The 21,885-nt window shown below is 51.4% G+C and overlaps 10 protein-coding genes across 10 annotated transcripts; 5 read left to right on the forward strand and 5 right to left on the reverse strand.

The window, feature by feature from the left end:
- Positions 1-1,098: 1,098 nt before the first annotated feature.
- Positions 1,099-2,248, forward strand: N7468_007348 (Sugar isomerase (SIS); the record flags this gene model as incomplete). The annotated part of the gene is made up of 2 exons (XM_058476644.1): positions 1,099-1,460; positions 1,567-2,248. 2 exons carry the CDS (start codon positions 1,099-1,101, stop codon positions 2,246-2,248), a joined length of 1,044 nt encoding a protein of 347 aa, XP_058329534.1.
- Positions 2,249-2,733: 485 nt separating this feature from the next.
- Positions 2,734-3,875, reverse strand: N7468_007349 (class I SAM-dependent methyltransferase; the record flags this gene model as incomplete). The annotated part of the gene is made up of 4 exons (XM_058476645.1): positions 2,734-3,147; positions 3,204-3,493; positions 3,565-3,684; positions 3,743-3,875. 4 exons carry the CDS (start codon positions 3,873-3,875, stop codon positions 2,734-2,736), a joined length of 957 nt encoding a protein of 318 aa, XP_058329535.1.
- Positions 3,876-4,153: 278 nt separating this feature from the next.
- N7468_007350 (uncharacterized protein) lies at positions 4,154-4,910 on the forward strand (the record flags this gene model as incomplete). The annotated part of the gene is made up of 3 exons (XM_058476646.1): positions 4,154-4,241; positions 4,316-4,756; positions 4,810-4,910. 3 exons carry the CDS (start codon positions 4,154-4,156, stop codon positions 4,908-4,910), a joined length of 630 nt encoding a protein of 209 aa, XP_058329536.1.
- A 2,057-nt stretch (positions 4,911-6,967) lies between these two features.
- On the reverse strand, positions 6,968-7,870 carry N7468_007351 (cysteine hydrolase family protein; the record flags this gene model as incomplete). Its single annotated transcript, XM_058476647.1, has 4 exons — positions 6,968-7,124; positions 7,178-7,245; positions 7,303-7,576; positions 7,641-7,870. 4 exons carry the CDS (start codon positions 7,868-7,870, stop codon positions 6,968-6,970), a joined length of 729 nt encoding a protein of 242 aa, XP_058329537.1.
- A 919-nt stretch (positions 7,871-8,789) lies between these two features.
- Positions 8,790-10,263, reverse strand: N7468_007352 (UPF0075 domain protein; the record flags this gene model as incomplete). Its single annotated transcript, XM_058476648.1, has 3 exons — positions 8,790-9,956; positions 10,010-10,084; positions 10,180-10,263. The coding sequence occupies 3 exons, from the start codon at positions 10,261-10,263 to the stop codon at positions 8,790-8,792; spliced, it is 1,326 nt and encodes a 441-aa protein (XP_058329538.1).
- Positions 10,264-10,768: 505 nt separating this feature from the next.
- Positions 10,769-12,695, forward strand: N7468_007353 (putative MFS sugar transporter; the record flags this gene model as incomplete). The annotated part of the gene is made up of 6 exons (XM_058476649.1): positions 10,769-11,162; positions 11,245-11,334; positions 11,414-11,823; positions 11,887-12,330; positions 12,388-12,429; positions 12,504-12,695. The coding sequence occupies 6 exons, from the start codon at positions 10,769-10,771 to the stop codon at positions 12,693-12,695; spliced, it is 1,572 nt and encodes a 523-aa protein (XP_058329539.1).
- A 607-nt stretch (positions 12,696-13,302) lies between these two features.
- Positions 13,303-13,566, reverse strand: N7468_007354 (uncharacterized protein; the record flags this gene model as incomplete). Its single annotated transcript, XM_058476650.1, has 1 exon — positions 13,303-13,566. The coding sequence occupies one exon, from the start codon at positions 13,564-13,566 to the stop codon at positions 13,303-13,305; it is 264 nt and encodes an 87-aa protein (XP_058329540.1).
- N7468_007355 (putative C6 transcription factor) lies at positions 13,552-15,523 on the forward strand (the record flags this gene model as incomplete). The annotated part of the gene is made up of 5 exons (XM_058476651.1): positions 13,552-13,820; positions 13,885-14,302; positions 14,363-14,974; positions 15,028-15,119; positions 15,274-15,523. The coding sequence occupies 5 exons, from the start codon at positions 13,552-13,554 to the stop codon at positions 15,521-15,523; spliced, it is 1,641 nt and encodes a 546-aa protein (XP_058329541.1).
- A 988-nt stretch (positions 15,524-16,511) lies between these two features.
- N7468_007356 (MFS transporter) lies at positions 16,512-18,107 on the forward strand (the record flags this gene model as incomplete). Its single annotated transcript, XM_058476652.1, has 1 exon — positions 16,512-18,107. The coding sequence occupies one exon, from the start codon at positions 16,512-16,514 to the stop codon at positions 18,105-18,107; it is 1,596 nt and encodes a 531-aa protein (XP_058329542.1).
- A 306-nt stretch (positions 18,108-18,413) lies between these two features.
- N7468_007357 (uncharacterized protein) lies at positions 18,414-21,423 on the reverse strand (the record flags this gene model as incomplete). The annotated part of the gene is made up of 6 exons (XM_058476653.1): positions 18,414-20,616; positions 20,664-20,709; positions 20,763-20,989; positions 21,043-21,123; positions 21,179-21,185; positions 21,246-21,423. 6 exons carry the CDS (start codon positions 21,421-21,423, stop codon positions 18,414-18,416), a joined length of 2,742 nt encoding a protein of 913 aa, XP_058329543.1.
- Between the last annotated feature and the right edge of the window lie 462 nt (positions 21,424-21,885).

Raw genomic sequence — 21,885 nt, forward strand, 5'->3', positions numbered from 1 at the left:
TGTCGCAAACCCGAGATGAAGCTAAGACAATGATGCCGATACGATACCCCCCCTTTTGCTGTCTTATTTACTAGTTGGAACTTCCAGTGGGCAAGCCATGAATGACTCGAGCTCTTGGCTATTTTTCTCAACTTCACGTCCCGTCCTCCATTCTGATGGCCTGGCACCCTGGTTCTCCACAAAAAACAGGCGAGATGTAATGAATGCCGGCGTTCCGGACCCTTGATATTGGGGTGGATTTTTGCTCAATTTTTCCATAAGCCTTTTTCTTTCCAGTGGGCCACTTCAGACCACTCTTCATAGCGGGGACATAGCATATACAGGTTACTATCGAGGTCTCAGGGCCTAGATCCGATATCTTTCTAAGCGAACTAGTGTACGCCCGGGCGGAGTCCACGGATGCTTATGTACTTGTCGAGTCCCATGCATGGAACTATGGGGGGGCTATGGGGCCTCGGAGGGTCTGGTTGCCGGATGCAGTACTGATCGGCCGTCTGCATCATCTTCGCGCCCAATGACACCATAAATTAAATGATATGCAGCTTTCAGATGCATTATACAAGTAATCTGGGGATACTCTTTATCTTCTTTTTCTTTCTATCACGCGAATCCTATCATTGATCATTGGAAAGTGTGCTTTCTCCTCCATCTAGCATTCAGGCAGGTAGGCGGGTCAGCCAAGCATTGTAAATATGTTTATGAATTGACAGCCTCGGACTCGGAATTAAATCTTACCGATCGATCCGTATGAAGTGATTTTGTATGAAGCCCTTATCCTCATGTCGTAGTCCCCAATAAGTAGCAAGGTAGTTCCACAACAAGAAACAAACCAGTGCTTTCTTGCATATTAGAAAAATTCTTATAAAAAAAAAGAAGGTCTACTGTCTTTCTGTGCCAGTCTCAGAGGCACGATCGGCCGATCCGCATGTATCCCGCGCCTTATCGAGACGGATTCGATCTGAGCACTTCCACATTTTCCCCATTTTCCCGTTAGCTCCCAGGCACCTCCTGGGAGGATTTCCCCCTCCACCTTCCATAACTGCATGTTCCTATTCCACAATGACCAGCGCATCCATCGATCCATTCTCCTCTCCCCAAATGACCTCCAAACTCACCCCAATGATCTCGCGCTGGCCACCTACCCCGGACGGCTCTGATGCCCCGCCATCGATGGCTAGGAAAGATGAGTCTGCCATTGATGCAGCCGTTCACGTCATTTCTACAGAGCGCGCAGCCCTTTCACACCTCGAACACCTGTATCAGACCGACGCGCAGGCGCAATACGGTCTCAGCCGTGCAGTCGATCAGATTGCACGCAGCGTCCGAGACGGCGGCAAATTGGTAGTATGTGGGGTTGGTAAAAGTGGAAAGATCGGCCGCAAGATCGAGGCGACTATGACTAGTCTTGGGATATACAGTGCCTTTCTCCACCCTACCGAGGCGTTGCATGGCGACTTAGGGTTGGTGCGCCAGGTAAGCCACCTGCAGAGAGCTGTAAGCGGCCTGTGGAGTATTTTTGCTGATGTACTTCTTAGAATGATACCATGCTCCTCATTTCATTTTCAGGACGCTCGCCAGAACTCTTCTCCCTCCTTCCACATATTCCCTCTCTATACCGGTCATTGCTATGACCTCGCATTTACAACCATCCGATTGCCCGTTGCTCTCCTCCCATGAACCCGCGGGTAATGGGATTCTTCTTCCGGCGCCAGTTCACGAAGACGAGGAATCGTCTCTAGGGGTTAAGGCCCCGACTTCTTCCACGGCGGTAGCACTGTGTCTGGGTGACGCGCTAGCTATTGCGATAGCCCGAAATCTTCATACGGAGCCTGGAAGAGGACCAGCAGAAGTATTTCGGGGCTATCATCCTGGGGGTGCCATCGGAGCTGCCGCATTACAAACCAGGACCCCTTCCACAACTCCACCGAGCAGCATTTTTAATACATTCGACTCTCCCTCCTCCTTCGTATCACTTAAATGGGACGACATTGCAGGAGGCGCACCCATCCCACCCTTCACACTTCAGCAGCCACCCAGCACCCAACGAATTCCTTTAGATACCATGGTATCTTTAGACAGCATACCAACCGTCTCAGCACAATCTGTGGATCAGGTCACATTACTTGACATTCTCATGACTGCTATTCAACATCCAAATGCGAAATCATGGGTGTTTCTTTCGTCGACCGTGCTTATTCCCCAAGAAGGATTCGGTCGCTTCTTTCTCAAAATACAAATGTCGATATGAGTGTTGCAGACGTGATGGCAAGCACCGGCTGTGCATTAATGGAACCACAGTCCAATTGGCTCTTGGTCCTAGAATCTGCAACCTTGACCGAGGTCCGACGGCTTATTTCGAGCTCAAGTACTAAGGTTTCTGTTATTGCGGTGGTCAAAGACTTAACTCACCCGGCGAGCTATTTGGGTGTCCTGGAAGTGGAAGACTTGATGACCGGTGGAGACAATACAGTCGCCTAAAACAACTCGAAGCTGTCTGGCGAATGTCTGCCCGAAGGTTGAGCATATCTTATCACTGACACTGCACATATTATACCCGGTCGAAGGGGCCCTTTATGGTTATATCCAAGTAAAATTATTTCCCTGAACTGTTGTCATATATCTTCAAGTTATATAGAGTTCGTGGTAATACAAAATGAATGCAACATGTATAATACAAATCAGGCACACTCGTTCAGCTGAACCCGAGAAAGGAACCCGAGAAATAGCCCCAGCTCAAGCTTTCACAACGGGCTTGATACCCTTGTGGATAGCAGCAATACCGCACGTCAGATTCTCATACCCACGACCAGGAATCATGAACCCAGCTTTCTGAATCATCCCCTTGAATTCCTCCTGCGAGGGGAACCGCTCAATACTCTCCACAAGATACTGGTAACTAGCACGGTCCCCAGCAACAAGCTGCCCGATCATGGGGATAGCACTGAAGTTCCAGCGCTTGTAGATAGCATCAAAGAGCGGGTTGTCGACCTTGCTAAACTCCATACAAGCAAACACACCACCAGGTTTGAGCACACGGAATGCCTCGTTGAGCGCAGCCTGCTTATCCGTGAAGTTGCGGATGCCAAACACAACCGTGTACAGATCCACCGTCTCGCTCGGAATGTGCGGCATGTGCTCGGCGTTGGCCTCGACGAAGTCCAACCGCGGCGTGTTATAGTAGGGAGTTTGGATCGAGCGCTTACGCCCTCGGCCAGCATCTGTGCGTTGATGTCGCTGATTGTTACGCGGGTGTCGATGTCGTGGTGGATGTTCGTGGCATGGTCCAGCATCCGGAAGGCGATGTCGCCTGTTCCGCCGGCGATGTCCAGGATGTTCCATCCCTTTTGCTCGGGGTTGTTGATGCGGGTTGAGAGCGGCGAGCCGGGGTTGAGGGATCGCACGAAGTGGTCTTTCCAGAGGCGGTGGATGCCGAGGGACATCAGATCATTCATCTGGTCGTATGAGGAGGCGACAGAGCTGAAGACCGCGCCGACTTTGGGCAGATAGAATTAGCATTGCAGTGCAATTGGTGATGCTAGTTGAAGAGCCCTTCAGAATGCTTACCTCGTGACTCCTTCTCGGCTTCGGGAACATCGGTGAAGCCAAAGTGCGTCATGCGCTCTTGGTCCGACTTGGACTGCTCCTGGGCACGGGTGCAAGAGAAGCAACGGTAGGGGTGATCGGCTGGAAGGCACGACGTTTAGCACTGTAGTGCAGTGCTCGCCAGGCTGAGCGGCTCGACATGGTGGAAGGTTCGGATTTAAGAGGTCTGAGGGGATGGCGGTCTTTCGCAGCTTCAAGTTCGTGTCGCGGCGACAGCTTTTCGGATGATCCGGACCCACATAAACTTCCGTGTTGGGCGATGGCGCATTCATCCTTTAGCCAATCATGTCTCTGGGTTCCCGAGGCAGTGAGTAAGGTTGAGGCTCAATAGCAAAGATGGAAAACAAAGTCGTAGATGCTAAGGCCGTCATATCGGCGCTCATCAGGCTCTTGGAGTTAGCTGGATTTTTCTCCTATCTCCGCTAGTGACATTAAATACCATATACTATAAAAACTTGGTGCATGCCCTTTTCCTTCAATATCTATATAGGATCGTTCCCAGACCCCGAAGCTGAAACTCAATCGCTGTTACAGATTCTCAACTCTCGAAATGGCTGCTAACCCGCTGACACGATGCTGCACTCTTGGTACTCTGCATGAAGGTGAAGCGGAAGGCGAAATCAAAAATATCAGTGACAGTGAGTGCCAGGACCTATCCTGATATATCTTGTGCCGTTCCTCGAAAAGCTACTAAGTGCGTTGCATCTTAAAGTCTCAACTTATTTCACCTATCCACGTGACAAGTCAACTGAAGACGCTATACTTATCATCACCGATGTAATGGGTCACAAGTTCATCAATGTGCAGCTCATTGCGGACAAATTCGCTGAAATGGGCTATTTTGTTGTCGTGCCAGACATGTTTCACGGCGACTCCGTGCCTCTTAACCGTCCCGAGGGCTTCCAGATCATGGAATGGTCGAAGAACCACCAGCCAGTTCATGTTGATCCTATCATCAATATCGTTCTCAAGGAAATGCGGGAGATTCTGGGGTGTAAGCGTATCGGTGGTGTAGGATATTGTTTCGGCGGGAAGTACGTCTGCCGGTACTTGAAGGATGGCAAGTTCGACGCTGGATTTATCGCCCATCCGACCATGCTTACGAGTGAGGAATTGGCATCTATTGAGCGCCCGCTGAGTGTGGCCGCGGCAGGTATGTTGGAATCTTTTTGGTAGCACCCAGTCATTGTTCTGACCTTTCAGCAGGGCGAGATTTTGTGTTCACGACACAGAAGCGCCATGAGAGCGAGGACATCTTGGACAAGTTAGACCCAGTTCCTTACCAGATTAATCTGTATTCTGGGTAGAGCATGGATTCTCAGTGCGATGTGATCTTGCACGACCTCGTCAGAGACATGCGAAGGAACAAGCTTTTGCACAAGCAGTTTCATGGTTCGATGAGTTCATCAAAGGTTGATTTTGAGATGAAAATTGCTTTTCAGGATCACAGGAAACAGACAGATGGCAAATGTTGAGGATTTCCGCGAACTGCTGGTATTGAGAAAGCATTAGGCCGAGGTGCATGGTCGCTTTAGCCTTTCCCAAGAATATTCGTAGCCTCCAAGACCTCCCCAATCAGTACTCTCTGGGACCATAAGCGGCTAATAATACTCCGACCTGCATACCGTCTTCGTAGTCACGCCTCATGAACTAACAGTGTACATCATGGTGTACCTACTAGAGCAGATCCGTTGAACAATAACATATAATTTGGATCAAATATAGACTAAATTTTCATATAGTTATTGAAGGGCTCGAGGAAACTATCGACAAATTGGTTCGAAGGAAAACCGTGGTACCAACATGGGGGGTCCCTTTTGGCGTGGCGCATCACAGTACCCATTACCACTCAGGCTAATAAGACCAAAATCTGACCTGGGGCAAACGTGGAAGGAGTATATGACTGATTGAGTGACTGCATGTCCAGCTTCGTCTGCTGGTGTAGGGCACACGACGGGCCGCTGTTATGCCTAACGCTCCCAACCAGATTGGGATTATCGAGCCAACTTCTCAGCAGCTACTTTCGGTTCTAAAGATGCCGCTGTATGTAGATTATGTAACATGAAGCTTATAACTATCAAAATGTTATTGTATTAGCCTTTTTCTTATTATACCTGAAGTGCTGCGTCTCAGCAGGACCCTGACGGCCCTCCACATCATGGTCGTACACTGCAATCAGCTTGAATCCTTCGGGCCAGGAGACCTAATAGAAGTAAGTTATGGCCATGGCTCCCAAGCCCTGGATTAGCCATTGTGTCATAAATAAATGTCGCCTGTCAGGGGGGACTATCGACCAGAAATAGATTATGAAAACTCATGGCCTTGGAATACAGGGTAGTAAGAACCGAGGAAAAGGAAGATATCTATGGCAGAACTGAACACGATGATCAGCAAAGGAACGTCTTCTGAGGATCCGATGGCCAGAATGATTAATTCGACGGCTGTCCAAATTGCGTGTGGTACACTGGGGATGAGGTATTGCCGCAGAACAGGGCATGCCTGAATCAGTCAGGAAGACATACAACCTCAGAGAGGGAGGATTATTAGAGCGATACCCGGCCAAGTCAAGATACAGAAGTAATTTCAGATGGCATTTATCCAAAAGATCCATCTACTTCAGCGATATGCGACTCTGCTAGACGCCACGAATGAACAGGGACCACCCAACTTCAGCCGAAAAGCAACTAATTCCAATTGACCAAAGCGGGATGCAAGGAGGATTGCCGAACATAATCCTATGCTATGCCGGCATCAGGATGGTTGAGGTCCCACGCTCCAAAAAGACTGATGGATAAAGGACGGTTGGCTAAGTATGGCGAGACGGATATCCAGGTGAAAAGGGCGATGCGGACCCGGTTCCTGGGGTGGAAAACCCTAAGATGGGAAAGAAGGCTGCCGCAGCCTTGGCGATCACCCAGACCCGGGAGGCCAAACCAAATCTCGAGGTTTCAGAATCGGGCATGTTCGATGTGATTGCATAAACTTCAAACATCTATTTTGGTACCTTTAACATCAAATACCGGGTGAATTGAAAGATCAGGGAGTGTTAATGTTTTAACTATATCTCTGATAAATACTAGCGCTAACTTAATAGTACTAGGGAAGCCGATTGCCAGCTTCAACTTGATCATGCTACCACTAATAGCAGGGAATGCTGTGAATACTGCAGCTGCATTATTATACTATAATGTGAAGATAACCCCATGAAGAACGGAAAATGGTGTGATAGGCAAGTGCTGCCTGGTCTAGAGACAAAAGGGAACGAAATACCTTGAAAAACCATGCATCAATGCACATAATTTCAGGGCCACGTAGTAACGCATTTGTGTGCATTCAGCAACACAATTTATTGACAAGAGAGAGCCTAGTAGTAGGTTGCTTCCGACCTGGATAGGGCGTCGATGGCCTGTTCAATGGTAATCACGTCCAATGGCATTTTCGGAAGGATGCCTCGCAGAATGACGTTATTGATAGCGGTCGCATCATCCCCAGTTTCAATCGTGTTATTGGCGATTACGTATCTGCAGTGGGTTAGTCTAGAGGGTTGGCTGCCAACTGATCTAAGGGTGCAAACACTTTGAAATCCAAGTCAAATAGGCGCATTGCAGTTGAGAGGACGACACCAGATGTGCGAATACCAGACTGTGGCGGGTCAATTTCACGACACGCAGTTTTAGTATAAGTGGGATGTTGACATACAATGATAACAGTATCAATCTTTTGACTCCGAAGGATCTGCACGAGAGCATTGTCCGCGCCTGCAAAGAATCTGGTCTTTTGCAAAGCAACATCGTAGCGAGGCAATAACTTGAATCGAGGGTATATTTGAGAGGAAACCGATGACTCGGTTATGTTGCCCACTGCAGCGACAGTGCTCATGAAAGGAGCATTTGCCGAGATCTCCGGAAGAAGGTGAGTACTGAAGTACACCCTGCTGAATATGCTGATCGGAGGAGGCGACTGACTGTGGACCCTGCGTTATCCCTTAGCCCTTATCCGGGGTTGCCAGCTGTTTTGCTTGGCTGGAGCCAACTTACGCATCAATCCACTTCGCAGTGTTTTTAATCCATGCTTGGCCCTGAGCTGTGCCATTGACACTACCGACGCTGGCGTTGATTAAGTCCAGATTCAACACAGCATAGTGGGAGCCAAAGCTTAGGGACGAGTTCGTCACGGTCGAGGGTGTTGTGACCGAGTAGCCTACTTCTGCTGAGCCGACCAGCGCAGCTGCAAGTGCCAAGACGACTAAAGAAATAAGCTTGAACATGACCGCTTTTGATCGTAACCAAAAACAGTCGCGGTTCAAGGAACGCTGGAGGGACCCTTGGCTAGAGTTTATCTGTAAGGTGGGTAATCGCCCCGGGAGTTCACAAAAACAATCGCGGCAGAGATCGGGGGAGATCGGCGGGGCTTGGGGCTCCCCGATCTGGGCAAGGGGATAAGATTCCAAGTTTGTCGTGAAACGCCCAGCCACGCTAACGCGAAGTTTACGCGACCCATAGGATCAATGCACACAGCTAGGGCGGCGAATCAGTATGTGTGCCTTCGAGCACCATTCCTTCCCCCGCTAGTTTTGTCCCATTTGGGTTGGTTGCCGCGAGGCCTCTCGCGTGGTTTTCTGTCCACTTGACGGTTAGCCCCGCATGAACCCTTCGCACATGCTGTTTAGGGTTCGGGAGCTTGCTTTGAAGACTCCTGACTGGTCAGCTATTCGAATGTCCTTGATTTTGGACAGGGGATGGGCGCAGGTCGAGGAGACTTCATAAACGATAAGCTAAACGGCAGATTGCTAATGTTGACTTTTAGGTTTCGGTATTATGATGGTACTTGATTAGTTGTTAACCTGCAGTTTGACCTCGTGGAATTGTTGCCCATATGGTTAGAATGCTCATTCTTTTAGTGACGTTTCTCCCAGGGCAGTCAATAAGTTAGGCTGATCGGAACACCGGTATTGCTGGCTCAAAGGCTCGTCTTGTAACATCACTCCTTCGACGACACTACATGACTTAATTGTGATCCACGCCTCGTATCAGACCACACTCACTAAACTTTCTTCTCCGTCGACGGTAGGAGAACTCCGTGTCCCATGGAGCGAGAATGAATGAATCGAATTGAATTATAAGCGTCTAAATAATCCTTGCCATAGCCATTCGGCATGCATGATAAGTTTGGGGCAGTCTGGTGTTCTACCACTTGTTGTTAAACTCCTTGCCATTGACGTAGTTCACCAGCTCTTTGACCGGTGGAAGGTGGTCCCGGTGCCCACCGAAGAGCATGCCGTGTCGGAGAATCTTGCGGTAGTTCTTACCAGGTGCCACCTTACCCAGTACATACTCCTGGCGAGTCTCAACGCGGGTAGGCACGGGGATTGATCGGCCAACAACGGCCTCCATGCCTTGCCACGCGAATGTGATAGCCTCCTTGGCACCACCCGGAATACCAGCCTCGTCCAGCATCATGATGCGTGTGTTAGGGTAGTGCTTCTGAATGAAGGCGGTGATGTTGGGGTTGTAAGCACCCCCGCCGCACATGAAGATTTCGGAAATCTCAAGATCCTTGGGAGCATAACGGCGGTAGTGATCGACGATGGCCTGAGCGGTGACACGAGTGATGGTTGCCACCACATCGTCGGGTGAAAGGCCCTTTGCTTCGGCCTTCTTAATCAAATCGTGGGCGAGAGTGTCACGGAATACTTCACGGCCAGTGGTCTTGGGCGGGTCCAAGGAGAAGTAAGGGTGACGTAAGAAGTCGTCCACAAGTTCTTGGTCAACAGTGCCGCGAGCGCCCATCTCACCATCTTTGTCATACTCGCGCGCACCGTTGGTGTAGTGACGCACCACAGCGTCAATGAAGACATTACCAGGGCCAGTATCGAAGTCATAACACTCATCCACACCGCCGTGGGTATCGGGAGGAATGAAGCAGACGTTGGCAATACCTCCAATGTTCTGGCAGGCACGCAATTTAGTGGGGTGGTGAAGCACCAGAGCGTCGAAGAACGCAATCAAGGGAGCACCTTGGCGGCCAGCGGCTTGATCACTGACACGGAAGTCTGTGACCGAGGTAATCCCGGTTCGAGCAGAAAGAAAGGTTCCTTCGGCCATCGTCAAGGCGCTTCTAGTCTCGCCCTCCTCGGGCATAGAGAGCAGCCAAATGGTCTGGCCATGGGAACCCAGAACGTCAATAGAGTTCATGTCGACTCCATAGTCCTTGCAGAACTGGTGCACCGCAGAGGCAAATGTCTCGCCCAGAATGACATTCACCTCTGATAATTCCGAGGGGGAAGTCTTATTGTGCAAGATCATGTTCATTACCCGCTTCTTGATCACAGGCTCTAGGGGAATTTCGCCATACTACAGACGATCAGCGGAGCACTAGCGGACGTAAGTCTTCATGCATAACCCACCTTTAACAGCTCGAAGTGCATAGGTGACTCGGGGGTCTCCTGGCGGAAGCGGCAGAGCGCGCAGTCAATGCCGTCCTACATGCAGAAGTTAGTTTATTTGCCTCGAAAGAGCCGATCATCGACGTTCCACGGCTGTTCTGTTGAGCCATCGTGAAGAACCCTAGACTCACCATCGACGTGCCGCTGTTCAGACCTAGGACAGTCATGTCTAGGCCCTGGCGCGGAATGCCATTCTCAACACTTGCAGAGCCCATGGTATTGTCTGAAAGAAGGGATAGACGGCGGAGTAATACAAGGAAAAGAAAACTTGAGCTAGCAACCCCGCAAGGATCCAACAACAATTTAGGCTTATAAAGTAAAAAGCAACTGCCAACCGGGGATTTACCTTCCGAGATACTCTGAAGAGTACCTATTGTCGGCCTTTCGGTATTATTCTTTATATCTGATCGTCTTGACCGGCTTGAATTGCTAAACGCATAAAGGCTCTGCTTGAATGGCTAAATGGCTAAATGGTGAATTGGAAGCTCCGGAAGAACGAAAGCACGGAGTATGACGGGGGCTAAATGGCTACGCGCCTATGAGTGGCGTTAGCCACCTCCGCGATCTCCAGATTCTACTTGCTGATTGTTCGAAACCCCTGCAGCCCCGGGCCCCCGTTCCCCATTTCCCCCCCATGTTGGGAAAAGTGGGTTCCCACTATATAAAGACCAACATCCGGGGTAAGGAGGAAATACGGTAGAAAGGGATTGCAGCTTCACAATGGGGTACACTGCGCTCTGGAAACGACTGTCGCCACGCCAGCTAAACTTTGCCATCCATGCATTTTCCTTGATCTCCATATTTTTCGAGGGTTACGATCAAGGTGTGATGGGAGGTGTTAATTCGGCGCCCACCTATGTCACCGAAGTAGGAATTGGGATGTCCGATGGGACCATCACAGACACTACTCACGAAGGAGGCATTGTGAGCGTGTACTATTTGGGGGCGATCTTCGGATGTTTTGCAGGTGGTTGGCTTGCAGACCGGATTGGACGTATCAACGGCATGTTGATCGGATCCCTGTTTGCCTTGGTGGGCGGTGCCCTACAGGCAGCTGCCCAAAACTCCAACTTCATGCTTTGCGCAAGAGTCTGCACGGGGATTGGCACCGGCGGTAAGCGAGCCCCGTTGAGCATCGCTCCAATGTGTTACTCTTTAAAGAAATTTACTAATTGAGGACTTCTTCTTTTCTTCAGCTTTAACGGGCATCACGCCAGTGCTGGTATCTGAGACCTCGACGGCCGACCACAGAGGTGGCTTCCTGGGCTACGTTTTCATCGCCAACTGTAAGATCCCCGCATCAAACAGAGAGAAGCATAACTGGTGCCACTCTCCAAGCCACAGGTAGCTAACAGACACCCTAAGACCTCGGGATTTCTGTTGCATATTGGATCTCTTTCGGTCTCTCCTTTGTCAATAACGGCTACTCTGACGTTCGGTGGCGATTTCTTCTGGCGTTCCAGTGCTTGCCTGCCTTGATTCTCGCCGGCTTCATCAAGACGCTTCCGGACAGCCCTCGTTACCTAGCCTCAGTGGGGAGAAGGGAAGAAACGAAAGAACTTTTGGTCCATCTGCGCAAGGACACAGCGACGGACGAAGAAATCGAACGTGAATACCTGGAGATTGTGGCGACCTCCCAAGAAAGCCAGCCCAGCTCTCCGATTCAATTTGCCAAGATTTTACTGGGCAGAGGTGGGAGGAAGGGCACGAACTTGGGTCGTCGAGCATGGCTCTGCGTGTGGCTCCAGATCATGGGCTCGTGGACTGGTATCACGGTAAGAATGCATAACCGCAGTGATTCGTTGACATGATACGATCTTAATTATTCTCTCTTATAGGCTGTCACTGCTTATTCGCCCACACTCTTGAAACAAGCTGGGTATAGCACCATCACGCAGAATGGTCTTGCTGGAGGTATCAATACTATCGGGATCATCGGTACCATTATCAGCGCTCAGATCGTTGACCGGTTAGGTCGACGGGCATGCCTGATCGGCGGAGCTGCTTTCCTCTTCGCTGTCAATTTAATCGCCGGCGCCGTCTACGAAGGCTCCCTTCATCATCCGGAAAAAGCGGCTCAATATGCTCCTGGGGCTATTCTGATGCTTTTCTTGTTCAACCTTGGTTATGCGGCTACCTGGGGCACTGTAGCCTTCTTAGTTCCTACCGAAATCTTCCCAAGTGAGCTGCGAGCGCAAGGGAATGGGTTCGGTATTACCGGATGGGCGATTGGTGTGGGTATGACGACACTTGTCAACCCTATCATGTTCGAGAGTTTGGCCGTATGTTTCCAAAGTGCCCCCCCCAATTCGCCGTTGCAAAGCTAACACATCCCCCAGAGCCGCACATACTTTCTCTTTGCTGGCCTCAACGTGCTCTGGGTCCCGATTATTTTTCTCTGTAAGTCTTCCATGTCGTGCTCCGCGAAATGGAAATGCTAACATGCTCTCTACAGTCTACCCAGAGACCCGCAACCGTTCCCTCGAATCCATTAACGCTCTTTTTCTCCACCGCTAGCCCCTTCTACTGGAAGATGGAGCAGGCTTATAGGCTTCATGGAGATGTTCTCGCCGAGCACGGGATTCCCAAAAGTGAGATCCATCATGATGACGGCAAGACCGACCTGACCTCCGAGGTGCCTGAATAGGCATCATCGAGCCGTAAGGTTCCTCCGCAACTTGTCTTCCTTCACAGAATCCTACAATGTTTCTTCTATTTTTCATCTCATGTCTTTTGATGTCACTTTGCGTACATAGCTATGCTTTGTACTTCTAGCTCTATCCTATCCTCTGTAAAACACAATACACGAGAAAATAATGCATGGTGATATGGATGGTCGAATGGGGTGAAAATATTCGCTTTCTGATTGCCTTGTAAATAAACCTTGATCACCCAAGAGAAACCCTGCTTGAGGAATCGCATGTGGAGCGGCGGGCCCGCCCGGGCGTGTATGACGCGGCTGAGTCAGCGCTGCAGCGGGAGGCCGGGAGCTACGGACATTCCAGGTACTTTGTTAGCCGGGGAATCGGCTAAAGTCGATCTTAACGGCCTTTTTCCCTTTCTTCATTCTCATCTCCTCTGGTAGACGCGCCCCGCATCTTAGGCCCTAGATCCTTGCTGATACTCCCCAGATCGGCAAAATAAGCATTTAGCCCGAGGCCTAAACACTCTCCCCCGGGGGGATGAGGTTGCAAAGGTGAATGTCGCCACTACCGCGAAAGCTGCAGCGAGTCTCCAAGGCCTGTAAGTCTTACTCACTTTCGACTCCAGCTCCATTCCGAATGCATGCTCCGCTTCATCTTCGTTAAGTTTGGGAGCTGACCGTATCTGTGGCGTGTAGGCGACTTCTGTAATAGACGCAGCATCAAATGCAGCAGCAGCAATGATCCACTGGGTCGTTGCCAGAACTGCTCGGACTTCGATGTCCCTGCACCTTCGACCGCCCGGCTAAACGCCGTGGGGTCAAGGCTGGTATGAAGGTGAATGCACGCAGCACGCCACCTATGAAATCGGACCATGATCCCATAGGTCGCGTCTCTGCACCTGACAGAGCGCCTGGTTATTCGGCATCCCCGAGCTCTGCTGTGCCTAACCCAGCCCCTCGGGCTCCTGCTACGGGGGATCCCTGGACCTCCGTCGGTCCCGGTTGGGATGCACCGGATGGCTGGGATGAGGATGGAGCGCTGCGCAATTCATGGCGAGCGTTCGCTGTCTCGTGTGACCAGCAAATTCGAAACCTCGTGCAGGTGTATTTTGAGATTGTATATCCAATGTGAGATACATTCCCCTGCTGCTTCCTTCAGCAGAACTGGACTAATACTTGCTTTCCCTTCTAGCTTCCCTTTGTTTCACAAACCCACATTTATAGAAAGGATTCATAGCGGGGAACATCTTCGGAATCAAGGCTTGTTTGCCTCTACAATGGCGGTCTGCTCGTTGGTCTCGGGCCGTGCTCGCGACGGGGCGCTATACAGCACTCGATGGCGTCGGGAGGACCTGTTGCATCCGCCCTCCGAGACTTTTTACGCTGCAGCGAAAGACTCTATTCCTCGTGACCTAGCTAATGCAAAAGGGTTTAACTACATGCGAGCATGTGCTGTCCTTGCCATTGCCAGCATTCAAAATGGCCAAATAAAGAACATGCAAAAATACGCAGGCTTATACCACACACTCACTCTTATGGAGGGTTTCCATGACGAGAAGCTGTGGCCGAAAGATATCAGTCCGATCGAGGTCGAAGAACGACGCCGACTGGTATGTGCCCAAGGACTCGGCTTCATTTATCTCACCTAACATATACATATGTTTTTTCAGTTTTGGTCTATTTATACACTGGATATATACTCGACCATTGTCTGGGGCGGTGTGATCAGACACCGTGAAGCTCACTCACTAGTGAGATATCCTAGTGAGGTTGATGATGAGTTCATTACCCCCCATGGCTATGGTATACCGCCTACGTCCCCGGAATCATCTGCACCGAGCCAAGGCGAAGGGCATATGGTCTCACGGCAGCCGGTCACTTGGATGCATGGTTGGAACTTTACGACAGATCTCTATCGTGTGCTTGAACATGTTGTGGATGGCACGCGTCGAAGATTCTCTTCGGCAAACGGGACGCAGGAAGTTTGGTCTCTTTTCAGCCCGGCATCCATGTCCGAGCCTGCTGTTATGGAGCGGGTTCGCTCGATGTATGCTGCACTGCCTCCACGATTTCGGGAGACTCCACCAATCACTGGAGATATCTCGCGCGACCTCTTCGGCTTCCAATCTGCCAATATCCAAGCTACCCTCCAGCTCCTTCGGATGGTTCTTTTGTCAGCAGAAGAGACCGGACTGGACAGGAAATGTGACGTCGCTGGCGAGCTTCTGACGGTGTTTTCGAAGGTTCCTGTAGAGTACTTGAAAGCCATCAGCTCTCCCTTGGTAAGAACTTTGTCCCTTGCGTTGGGATCTGAAATCGGACTAATGGCGACCAGCTTCATCACCTGGGCGGAGTCGGGTATATCCTCGGTTCTGTCATGGAGGGTAGTCTTTCCGACGCGTCATATCAGCGTGTTCGCACGTTACTGTGAGTTCCTTTGTGCCCATTTAGTTTTTTGACGCGGAATCTGATGGTCGCCTCGTCAGCATTCAAATGGCAGATCTGCTCCACCGTTTAGAGACCGGCCTCCACCGTGCATCGGGCGCTAGCGAAAGACTTCGCTCACAGGTTGACCGTATAGACGGCTACATGCGAACCTCTCGCCTCCTGAATCTCTCCGCGGTCCCTCCACCCCGAATGGAATATCACCCGTCGAGAACAAGTCAGAGCCCATAGTGCCGCCGTATGCACAGGCAGCGCCTCCGAGCACTGGCAATGCGATGGGTGACCAGCTGCTCCAGTTCCAGATCCCGCAAGAGCTTCTGGCCGACTGGCCTTGGCCGCTGGATAATTCACATTCAGAGGGATTTTTACCATTGGCCTTTGAATAACCCTTTGCGTCTTTATGGCCAAAAACTGTATTTGTTACCATCAATCCGCGAGTCCGCAATAGTAATCAATCCTTGTCCCAGGCAGGGGTCACTTATCGAGATACTCGTAGCTTCGCCCGGGGGGGCTCTGGTGCCTAGATTTTTAAGTTAGGTTGTAGTAAATTGACTTCGGAGCAGGTTGCTTCATTAGGGCTTGTGATTGTTGGCATGCCCAGACGAGTGGACCCGGGGTTAATCATATTTCGCTCCGATGATGCAACCGTGAATCATGGAATGTGAGGAGCTCGCTGAGCTGGCAGTAGTGTTCACCTCGAATTACCTGAGATAGTGAGCTGGAATGTGGCAAGTACCCGAGACGCCATGTAGGGAGATACCGTCATGGATGTCGCGAAACAGGTTGCAGAAGGAGATTCTGCGAGCAATCAAGAAGGATTCTCCCATTTTACTTAATTTTGAGGATATCATTGTATCATTGCCGAATCGCGCAAGATAATCCGGCGGACCATGTTAGTCAGAACAGCTTTAGGTCAACCTAACCGGATTTTCGCCGAAGTCGCCGCGGGGATAACTCGGCACCGAGCTATCACCGAGATTGATATGCCCAACCGCATCTGATTTGACAGCTAATCTAAGGGGCTCATGAAAGCCGCATAATCCACGGCACTGGCTGTGCCGTGCGCCAGTACGGGACCAGAGAAGCCGTGTGTCTGATTGGCTAGAAATGATGTCTGGGCCTTCTACAGGCTTCGGTCTGGTCTCGGAGATGGGTCGGCCAGGAAGTATAGAATCCTTTCTGCGGCATTTCTGACAGCTTGGGAATATAAAGACCAGGGTAAACCCCTGTCTGGTGCTCATAAATCATTCAGACCAGACACCAAGCATTGGCAGCCTAGCCTGTAATTCGTTCCCGACATGGCGTCTGCTCCATCAGAATCCCAAAGCCTGGAGCCACGGTTGACCAGGGTCGAAACGGCCGAGACCCTTCGCAATGCAGGCATTCCAGAGACCCCCCCCACGCCTCGATTATAACTACCCGGACGTTGGACGAGAAGACGAGCCTGAGTTTCCAGATGAATACAATGTCGAGACGAGCACCGGCCTGGTTCCGCAAACAGCATTAGAACAGCTGCGATCACGAGCTTCGGGCTCCCCGGGAGGGACCAGAGCCAATAATCGTATCGATCCCGAAAAAGGACCCAAAGAGCCGGTCGAATATGTCACTTTCACGATAGGCGACCCGGAGCATCCCCACAACTGGTCTCGCGCATTCCGCTGGTACATCACGCTGGTCGCTTCTATGGTGGTTGTATGCGTTGCCTATGGCTCTGCCTTCGTCACGGGTGGATTAGGCCTGATCGAAGATAAATACCATGTCTCTCTCGAAGTCGCGATTTTGACTTGTTCGATCATGGTCTGCGGGTTCGCCGTCGGACCCCTCATCTGGTCTCCCCTCTCGGAGATCATTGGACGTCGTCCGGTATACATCATTTCCCTGACCCTCTATGTGATCTTCAACATCCCCTGCGCCCTATCCCCTAATATCGGGGGAGTTCTCGCGTGTCGATTTCTCTGCGGTGTCTTCTCCAGCTCCGGTCTTTCTCTTGCGGGCGGGACCATCGCCGATATCTGGGACATGGAAGACCGTGGCATGGCCATCTCATTGTTCGCCGCCGCCCCCTACTGTGGCCCTGTCATCGGCCCCATCGTCACCGGCTGGATCACCGTCGGGAGCGGCCGTCTCAATCTCTTCTACTGGACCAATATCGCTTTCGCGGGCGCCATCACCATCCTCATCGGCCTCGTCCCCGAGACCTACGCTCCGATCATCCTCAAGCGACGAGCGGCCAAGCTCCGCAAAGAAACTGGCAACCCGAACATCATCACCGAGCAGGAACAATACAAGCTTACCCTTCGGGAAATCGTCCGAACGAGCTTGATCCGCCCCATCACCATGATCCTGACCGAGCCGGTCCTGGACCTGATGTGCATGTACATCGTGCTGATCTACTCCATGCTGTACGCCTTTTTCTTCGCCTACCCGGTCATCTTCCAGGAACTGTACAACTACAACGACGGCCAGATCGGCCTCATGTTTATTCCCATTCTTATCGGCGCGGGCTTTGCTCTCGTCGTTACCCCCGTGATGGAGCAGAACTTCAAAAAGGTCTGCCAATCCCGGGACCCGACCCCCGAGGATCGCCTGGTGGCTTGTCTGTGGGGCGCTCCCTGGATCCCGATCTCGTTCTTCTTGCTTGGCGCGACATCTTACCGGCACATTATCTGGGTCGGACCCGCGTCATCCGGTATTGCGTTTGGCTTTGGCATGGTGCTGTGCTACTATGCGGTCAACAACTACATTATCGATTCGTATTCGAAATACGCGGCCTCGGCCCTTGCTGCGAAGGTCTTCCTTCGCTCGGGGGGTGGAGCGGCCTTCCCGCTTTTCACTACTCAGATGTATCACCGTCTCGGGCTGCAGTGGGCCTCGTGGCTCCTGGCCTTTATTGGTGTGGGGATGGTGTTTATTCCCTACACCTTCTACTTCTTTGGCGCGAAGTTGAGGGCTAAGCTCACCCATACCTGATTACTAGAATTGGAAGGCAGTGGAGTGGCGGGAAAGAAGGAAACCCAAGCATGAATAGAGATATGACCTCAACAGTGGTTAAAGAGAGAGGGAGGTACCATGTTAATTCTCTAGACGAGGGGAAAAGTCCATGGGGATGACTGCACACCGGTTTATATTTCTCGATTTTTGCATTTAGACATTTAGAAAATACCGATAATGATAATACATCTTTTTGATGGCTGAATATTCGTTGATCCATTTTGATCATGATATCGATCCTATGTATTCATCATGGTCCTGAGAGTACTCCAGAGTACTCCATTCCTATGTAGATGTGGTCTGATCCCAGAGGCTGCTAACCGTCACCCCTTGCACCCACGTCCCATTCGTCTCATCCTTCTGCACCGTAAACGCGATCTTTCGCTTCTCACCCGGAAGGAGCGTGAACGCATTGTCATCAAAGTAACCCACGACCCCAGCAGGATAATCCAACCAGGTATACAGCGACACGCCACCCTTAGCCTCAACCGTGAAAACGGAGCCGGCATCATGCGCGACCTCGAGCTTGGGATCCACCAGCGCCAACTGATTCGGGAAAACAGGCGTGAAAGAATTGCGATGCTTGAAAGTGGAGACGGTCCCATTCCCATTCGGCAGTCTGCCGCGCGCCTGGACCGACAACACTAGCACGGCATTCGTCTTATTCGGAAGGTGCAGGTCCGAAACATTCACATCGAAGATCTTGGTCGTGTTCAGCGCCCCAACACTGAACTTCTGGCTGCGCGGCAGACCCGCATTGCCCGCCAGCGGCTTCCCGGCCAGATCCACCCAGGTCATGTTCACGATTCCCCGCGCCGTGTCCCACAGGTCCGAGGTCACGTATACGGACAGATCACCGGTAGTATAGTTCCAGTACGGCGCTACGATGACAGGCCGGTAGATGTCGCGCGCGACATAGTGCAGGAACTTCCATCGCCCGTCGTACTCGATGCCCGCCCAGGTGGGCGCTTGCCAGATATCCTCCAGCTGCCAGTACAACGAGCCGAGCTGGCGTTCGGGCATGCCGCTGCCGCGCCGGTAGAACTGAATCTGACTCTTGTACAGGTCCGCTTGGAACATCTGGGTGGCGCGACACCAGGCGCTGAAGTTGTCGATACCCTTTGTCTTGTGCGGGATCGGGTAGTACCTTTCCACGGCCATGGTCATCTCGCCCATGCCCATTGAAGCGTTGCGGAAGTTGTCTGTTTCTGTGCCACCAGGAGGATAGTGGTGGTTGCGGAGGACGACGGTGCTGCTGTTGAAGTGAAGGTCCTTTTTGTCGACGGCTTGCTCCCAGGTTTGGAGACTTGGCATACTGTGGAAGCCGAACTCGTTGGCGAAACGACCAACGGGGTAGCTGCCGAGGTCGAAGGCGACGCTGCTATCGTAGTTGTAGTGGTCGGTGTCCGAGTAGTGTTCGCCAGCGGTGGTGTTATCATAGCGCTCGGCCATGGGCACTGGCGCAGATAGATTTACGGACAAGAAACCGTTGTTTGTGCTACTGGGCATGTATGAGATCGACCGCGTGTTCTCGTATACCAGCGGCAGGATCAGGCTGATGAACAGTTGCTCATACTGCCCAACCCAGTAAGAGTAGTGCTCAGGGTCAGCCTCCTTGATAAGGGGAAGCTCCAAGCTTTCAATCTCGTTGCCACCTGCCCACAATGCTAGAGATGGATGGTGATTGACTCGTCGAACATTGTACGCAACCTCAGCCGCGACGTCTTCCAGGAACGTCTCGTTGACGGGATACATGGCATCGCTGAATTGGAACTCACTCCAAAGCAGGACTCCCCGCTCATCTGCAATGTCGTAGATGAAATCCGGGAGGTAGGCGCCAGATGCCCATACACGAAGCATGTTCTGATTACCAGCCACGACGGCGTCAAAAAGACGATCCATCTTTTCCTGGGTCACGCGTGGCCAGAATGCATCAGGGGGGATAAAGTTAGATCCCTTGGCGTAGAATTCTTGACCATTGATCTCAAAGTGCCAGTTGGCTCCAGGTGCTATGCCTTGAGCTTGCTGCTCTTCAGTGACGTTGAGCCGGTTCAGGAATATGGTGCGGAAGCCAGTACGCTTGCTTACAGCAGCCAGCTGTTTATTATGGTCATTGATGGAGACGGTAGCGTTGTAGAGGATCTGCTTGCCCATCCCAGTGGGCCACCACAGTTTGGCGGCACGTGCTGGAATAGTAATGCTTCCCGTGATACTGCCATCGGAGGCAGATACATTTTCGAGGGCAGCAGCCTTGAGTGTCTTTCCTGATTCAAGGTCCTTGATATCAATACTCAGGGACGCTTCATCTGGGAGCGACCCGATGAAGTCAATACTCGCGTTTACCACCCATGGCTGACTCTGGTCCGGAGCAAGGTGATTAATCTGTCCTTTGCGGAAGATGTCCAAGTCTGTGTTTGTGACATAGACGCCCTCATCCTGCTCGAACTGCACCAAATAGGCATCCTTCCATGGGCCGGCAGGGCAAACGCTGGTCCCCAGTCCCAGCCAAAGTCGGATTGCTCTTTTCGGATATACCAGCGGTTTGGGAACTCGAAGATCTGCTGTGGACCGTAAGGCCACTCTTTTGGAAGGATTAGAATAACAGTAGGCTTTGTTCCCTTCTAAAATGCTTACTTTCGGCGTTGGGGCTTTTGGCAATTTGGTTGGCAATGTTGGGGGCACTACCGAAATTCAACGATAGAACTGGGTCACCCTTGCACTTTTTGATAGCTTGTGAAATATCGAATCTATACTGACGGAACTGATTGTTAGTCGCACCCACGAATTGGTCGCATATTTCGATTGTGGTGAATGTGTCTAGTCCGTTGAATACAAGCCAGGACGATCTGGCATCGGAAGAGCTACACAGACCTGGTCAGCTTCAAGAAGGCCCAGTATCTCGATGGAAACTCACACTCCTTTCAAGGGGTGGCTAGTATACGTCCAATTGTTGGTTGCAACCCAGCGGAGATTGAAGTCATTGAGACCGAAGTATCTGCGTATTTGCCCGGTTAAATGAAGAGCATCCTAGAATTTGCCGGAATACTAACGGATCATCTGTGACAGGGTCAGGACTCGGGAGAATTCACCATGGAAGACTAGTTCGCGCAAACTTACCGATTGCACCTGCAGCATAGAGATCCAAGTGCGCGTGAGAAGGCAAATGGCCTGGGACCGAGATATTCAGCCCCTTGTTACTGACCGTCCAGCCATCTCCGGTCAGATCGACCACATTGTGGCCCAGCACCGGAGATGATGCTGAAAGACCAGCCAAGGCAACCGTCTTCCAATACATTTCGGCACTATTGGCAGGGAGCGAGATAGGAGCTTGACTGGACAATCCCCCGAGTGCGGAGATCCATGTGGGGAGATGCATAACTTATACGCCCACCGCTTCATCCCCCGGACACGAAGCCTGGCTCCAAGTGGAGATCAGCCTGGGGGGCTTTGCTATCGCAATTAGCTCATATTGGACCACATGGACCGTGCAGATGCTCTATTTAGGAAAATGGGGTGCGTGCCTCTCTGTCCGTAGAAAGCGGAAGCGGATCTAGCTGAGTTAGCCACGGACTTTTCCGTGGCCGGATAAATTGGCCCTTTATGGAGTGGCACTCGTAGAGACCCCCCATGGGGCGGGGGTTTAGAGGCAACGGTAGTAGTGGATTTCCGGGTTTTTGTTTTGGGATATAATGACGGTCGAAAGCGATGATCGGCAAGGGTCGGTGGAGTTCGAGAGGGGTAAAGAGCCACTAGTTCG

The sequence above is a fragment of the Penicillium chermesinum genome (assembly GCF_028974085.1).
Source record: "Penicillium chermesinum strain IBT 19713 chromosome Unknown utg000005l:1.0-4115287.0:1.0-4118363.0, whole genome shotgun sequence".
Classification (NCBI taxonomy): domain Eukaryota; kingdom Fungi; phylum Ascomycota; class Eurotiomycetes; order Eurotiales; family Aspergillaceae; genus Penicillium; species Penicillium chermesinum.